Source organism: Ursus maritimus, unplaced genomic scaffold (genome assembly GCF_017311325.1).
Source record: "Ursus maritimus isolate PB19 unplaced genomic scaffold, ASM1731132v1 scaffold_27, whole genome shotgun sequence".
In the NCBI taxonomy this organism is placed as follows: domain Eukaryota; kingdom Metazoa; phylum Chordata; class Mammalia; order Carnivora; family Ursidae; genus Ursus; species Ursus maritimus.
The window spans coordinates 19,927,424-19,933,461 of record NW_024425230.1 but is presented as its reverse complement, the minus strand read 5'-3'; the positions used below and the strand labels follow the sequence as shown (position 1 = coordinate 19,933,461).

At 56.8% G+C, this 6,038-nt stretch overlaps 1 protein-coding gene across 1 annotated transcript in view; it reads right to left on the bottom strand.

Moving 5' to 3' along the window:
* The window catches only part of LOC103660250 (apoptosis-enhancing nuclease), a 10,527-nt gene that overhangs the window by 2,896 nt on the left and 1,593 nt on the right, over positions 1-6,038 (bottom strand). The window contains exon 2 of the mRNA XM_040642775.1: positions 1,298-1,901. Within this exon, the coding sequence (XP_040498709.1) occupies positions 1,298-1,837 (540 nt within the window). The 5' untranslated portion in view covers positions 1,838-1,901. The remainder of the gene's footprint in view (positions 1-1,297; positions 1,902-6,038) is intronic.

Here is a 6,038-nt window from a genome sequence, read left to right as displayed (position 1 = left end):
AAAGAAAGAAAGAAAGAAAGAAAGAAAGAAAGAAAGAAAGAAAGAAAAAACGAAAGAGAAAAAGCTGCACGCAGCTAACCTGAGGCACATGGGAACATACAAAACGCACACGCCTCCAACAGCCCCCAGGCAGCTCCCAGTTCACCTGTGGGATGGGCCACCGCCACCTGCACCTGACGCCTCCACTGTCTCATTTCCAGGAATGCCTGCGACCGCGCCACCATCATAGAAACCGCAACTTTCCTGACACCCACTTCACAAGCAGACACCAGGATGTTTTCAGGTCAAGTGCTCCCTTACTGAAGTACTGACGCACGTCTTAACCACCTAGCACGTGCAGAACGGGGCTAGCGCCGTCATTTGGTTTCTAGCTTTTTATCTCGGGGGTTCTTATTAGGAGGTGCTTTGACTGTTATGTTCCTAATGCCACATTCCCCATAAGCTCCGAGGTTTTCGTCGTGCAAGTTGGCACAGCGTGATGATTTCCAGGACCACACACATCAGAGCTGTCCCCAAGCCCACAGGGGTACGAGATGAGAATCTCCATGGAAGGATCTGGGGACAAAGATCTGAGATTGTTAACAAGGCTTTAGGGGCTTCCTACGGTCAAGCACCACTGGGGATTCCAGGTACATTAGTGCAGTTCCAACCACTAATTTATCTTTTTCAAAGCACCAAAAAACTAAGAAAATACAAGGAAACATTAACGTCTGAAGGTGACAGGACTGTGGGCCTTACAAATTCTAAACAGATACGTAGTACTCTTACAACAGAAGGGAAAATGTAGGGGCGCCTGGCTGGCTCAGTCGGTTAAGCGTCTGCCTTCGGCTCAGGTCCTGGGATGGAGCCCCACATCGGCTCCCTGCTCGGTGGGGAGTCTGCTTCTCCCTCTCCCTCTGCCTGCCGCGCCCCCTGCTTGTGCTCTCTCACTCGCTCTCCCTCAAATATTTAAAATATTAAGAAAAGAAAGAAAGAAAGAAAGAAAGAAAGAAAGAAAGAAAGAAAGAAAAGAAAAGAAAAGAAAAGAAAAGAAGATGTAACATGTGAGCGGTTCTACACCTTACAAGCATGGCACAGTCTTTCCGTAAACATTATCACGTTGGACCACCGCAATCCTTACACGGAGATGGGTCCAGATTTTAGGCACCCTTGCCTACAGAGAAGGAAGCCACAGTTTAAAGAATTTAAGTAACTTTCCCAAAGTCTCTCGTTTCCTGTGACTAAGTGGCAACTCAAACCCAGGGCTGCCCTTCCCTGGCCGTCACCCACCCACACAAGCCCCCACTTCCGCCCTCACCTCTTTCTGGGCCACCTGGAAGGGGATGGCCTTGCGCATGTGCTGCCGAGTGATGCCACTCCAGCGGGTGCGGTAGTCCACGATGGGCATCTCAGGCCGGATGTACTTGTCATAGAGGACGTCGCCATGGTAACTCACCACAGAGCAGCGGGCCAGCTCGCTCACCCGCCCTCTGGGTCCCGTGCCCACCATCTCGCAGTCGATAGCCACGCACTTGCTGGGCGAGGGCCCCGCAGAGTCCGTGGGGGTGGGCTTTCTGCTCCATGAGGCACCTCCGGATTCATTCCTCGGACGCTGCGTCCCGCTGCTGGTGGCTTCAGGGCCAGGCAGCGCCCCCGACGGCGCGGGCAGCGGGGAGGATCGCAGCTCTGGGGACATGCTCAGCAGCCCCTGCTCCTGCAGCAGCGCCTTCCGGGCCATGAATCGCTGGTGCTGTCGGCTCCTCCTCTTGTGCTTTCTCCGAAGCACATCCTTGGCATGCAGGCTAGCCAGGGAAGGGCAGAGGCACTGCGCAGACTCAGGGCCTTCCCGGGGAACCATCCCAATCAGCTCACCGCTCGGGGAAAGCGTGACCCGGGGGCTGCTCTGCCAGCAGGGCGGCGCTCTGCAGAGAGAACACACAGGGCAGAGGGGCCCCGTGAGAGGTGTGCCGCCCCTGCCCCCACGCTCACCGCCGGGCCGCCTGGGAGCCCTAGGCTTGTCTCGGCCTCCCACACTGAGTCCATCCAGGACCTTGTGGAATCATCACGGCACTGAGTCAAGCCCACGTGCAAATCACCGTTCTAAATACTTTACACGGAATCGCTAAGTATTCCCAACAACCCGAACAAGTATGATTATCCTCATCTCACGGGTGAGAAAACTGAGCACAGAGGTTAAGTAACCTGCCCACGCAGTAAGATGGGAGAGCTGATTCGAACCCAGGATCCACGGTCTCAGCCTCCAAGCCACAGCTGACCTCCAGGAGCATCAGCAGCAACAAGTTGTAGAGAGGCACAGATGCGGGAAAATCCAGGCTACAGCAGCAGTGTGTGTGTGTCTGTGTGTATATACAGACACACACATACACACACACACACACACACAAAATCCCATTTTTAAATTTTAAAATTTATTTTAAGTAATCTCTACACCCAGCGTGGGGCTCAAACTCATGATCCCGAGATCAAGAGTCCTGTGCTCCTCTTGACTGAGCCAGCCAGGCAACCCAATTCCAGTTTTTTAAAAAACAAAGAATCCTTTGTGAAAGCACAGACCCTCAGAAACTGGAGGGAAAAAAATTCACAAGAGGCTCACGACGGCCGTATTTTCGGTACGTGTTATCAGAATAAGGGAGTTTATTAAGCGACTTCCTACTTCACCCACCGCAAGAGCATCCACACAGTTCTCAATAGCCGGGCACGCTGCTAAGTCACCACTGACTGCGGCAGGGGTGTGGTCAGGCTCGGCTCATGGGAAGGACAAACAGAAAAGGCAGTGCCTGCAGGTCCCTCCGTCCCGAGCACCTGGAAATGTTTGAAGTTCATGGGGGTTTGCAAATCGCACGCACAAGGCCAGCAGCTGCCCAAGAGCGAGGGGCCTGCTTGGAAAGCTTCACTCGCTCGCTCAGTCAGCAGGCACATTTTCAACAGACCAGAAAACCAGGGCTTTCAAGTCGGCAGAGCAGAGTTTTAACTCGGCTCTTTAGAAGTTACCCGAACTGCTTAGTTTCTGGTTCCCTGCATGCGAAATGGCCCTACTACCACCTTTCCTGAACACAAGATGACACGACACACGTGTGCTGGCTTTGCATACATGACATCCAGTAAGCGCTCAATTACCTCCTGCTCCCCCTCCCCCAGACAGGCTGAGACTCTCCTCAGGCTGGCAGCCAGCTCTTCCCAGGCCAAAGCTGCCTCGGCCCCGACTCCCCGCCCCTCCCAACCCACAGGCCTTTCCCTTACCTGTCTTCCCACTCACACACCTTCTCTCCTGTCTACACCTTCCAGGAAGCCCTGTGGGACAATCCCTGATCCCACTGGGTTGCAGAGCCGCCCTGGGGCTCCCTGGGGTCCCAACCGTGCCAGGTGCTGAGCACAGAGGAACAAAGGCGGACCCTAGACTCCAAGAAGCTTAGCCTCAGCGCAGAGACAGAAACAAAGCACAAGGCGTGTGCGCGGCTGGGTCAGAAGTGCTAGGGAAACAACAGGCTGGAGGATGATTCTGGGAGCCTTGCTGGAAGAGATTAAATCTCTGTGAAGAGGAAACAGTAACCCTCCAAATGACAGGGAGATGAACTGGTGGCCGCGGCAAAGGCCTGAAAGAGAAGGAACCTAGGGCTGAGGAAGAGGGGTCCGCAAGTAGCCTGATGCCAAGGGGGCGCAAAGCACGAGGTGAGTCATGGCTGGAGGAACTGTCCCCTCTTCCCTTTTTACCACTTCACCTTCTGTCCCCACTCTGGGAAGGCCACCACACGCCATGGTGGTCCCACCCTACACCCGTAAGCTGGTGTCCCCAGACCACTCTCTGCTGATCAACTGAGGGAGGCCCAGAGCACCCGGGGAAGTCACTGACTTCCTGACCCCAGACATTTGCAATCTAGCCGGGGAACAAAGAAATTCACCCCTCCATGCCTGCCAGCACAACCGCAGAAGAATTTACTACACTTTAAGACAAGAGTTAAACAGCGTCTACCTCAAAGGCTCTGAAGGCCGGGATAGAGACGTGTGTCTCTGCCCCTCCCCCAACAGCCAGCCCGGGGCCTGGCATCAAGCAGGTCCTCCTCGGAAGTGTGTGAAGGGAGCTGAGGCCGGGCTTGCCACCTGCCAGACTGTGGGGCTCGCAGGGCTGGAGGTGACGGGGAATTCAGGGAACTCCACATTTGGCAAGGAGGCTGTCAGACTCTCACCACGGTGTGTGCTCGGGACGGGAGCAGTGAACGAAGGACAGACTCACCAGGCCGAGCACTGGACAGACGGAAACGCCGGGTTAGTGCAGCGTGGCAGTGGAGGGACATGTTGAAGGGTTTCAGGAAGGTCTGCCAGGAGCACAGAAAGGGAAGAGCATCCAGAGAAAAGGCAGATACAAAGTCCAGGAGGCAAAGCGCCTCCACTGTGAGAGGGGAAGGAGGCCCGTGGAACAATGGAAAAGGAGGTTGTGGGTGAGGAGACGGGGTGGAGGGAACAGCGAGGGACCACTGTTTCTGGAAGGGGGATGAAAGTTTGGGCATGATGCGGGGATTGATGGGGAACAGGATCCCTACTGCCTTATAGGAGGAGTTCTGGAGAAGAATCTGAACAGCGGCAGAGATTAAGAGGCGTGGGGAGGAGTGCTGCTTGGTGATGCCAGGGCGAGGCATGGTGACCCATCCTGACTCATCCTCCCTCCGGCTGGCTCATCCACTCCCCAAGAAGCCGTCTCCTTTCAAAAGTGCACATAACTAACATCAACATCCTCGCCTCGACAAGTCACAAATTCGAGCTGACGAACACAGAAGCTCCATTGGCCCCAGGCCAGCAATGGGGAGAACTGGGCCCTTTCCCTTCTCTGAGAGGGCTCCGGGCCCTGCAGGTCAGGAGCTGAGCCTGAGAGCAGGGTCAGCGCCCTTCCTTGACCCTGCCGGCAAGGTTTCAAAGAAGCCAGAAATGAAGTTCCCTGAGAAAAAGTGGCCTTGTGTTTCCAGAGCTGAAAGCAAGTGCTCTTACTCCAGGCCCTGACCCTGCTGACCTGTCAGAACCAACAATTAATTATCTAGGACATGCCTCACCCATCCTGGGCCCCAGATAGGAGCTCAGCAAGGTCGGAGAGAAGTGTGGCTCAAATAACACAACAGTTTCGGTAAGGACACATCTCCCACCAGCCGGAACTATCTCTTTGGGGATCAGCAGCCATCCGGCCTCCGGGCAGGATTTGTGGCCTAAGGCAAGGACCTCAGCAGCATAATCCCCAGAGCAAAGGCCCCAAAGGAGCCACGAAGTCACAGTCTCCAGCGGTGGCAGGGTTACGGACCAGCTGGCTGATGGGGAAGGCGGCAGGCGGTTGTAGGCCCACTCCTTGCTGCCCTGGTCCTAAAAGCTAGATGGCCTGGACCAAGTCACCAACCCCTGACCACAAAACGAGGGTTTATTAAAACCGAGGGTGATATTAGGGTTGGGGCTTCCCCCAAAGCAGTTAGAACGTCTGTTTAAAACGCCGATCCTCAGGCCTACCCCCACGCTGTCCTAACTGCCATTTTGGGGAACGGGATCTGAGAAGCTGTATTTTGCAGAGCGCGCGACCCCACGCCCGAGCCGTGGTACCAATTATCGCCCGAATTTGAGAAAACCGGGCTCGCTGAGATCCCCCCGTGCTCCTCAAAGTTCCTAGCAAGGCAAGGAGAGCCGGGAGCCCCGCACCATCTCCCCCGGCAGCCCGCGTTTCCCGAGGGGCGCCGCGGGGGAGGCCCGGCCTCAGCCAGGGAGGGACTCGGGCGGTGGTCACTCGCTGGCCGCAGCGGCGGGGCCGAGCGGGCCAGGCCGAGCCCCAGCGCCCAGCTCCCAGCGCCACCCCCGCAGGCCCCAGAGCCCGGAGCAGGGCTGGGACGCGGCACAGGCGGCACCCGGGACCGGGCCTGCACAGCCGCGGGCCCCGAGAGCCGCTTGGCCGGGTCCCGGGCGTCCCTCACCGCAGGCCGGAGACGGACACCGGGCGCGGCCTCCGGGGCCGGGGAGACGCCGCGCCAGCCCGCCCGAGCCCGCCGACCCCAGCAAGGTCCCCGAGATCG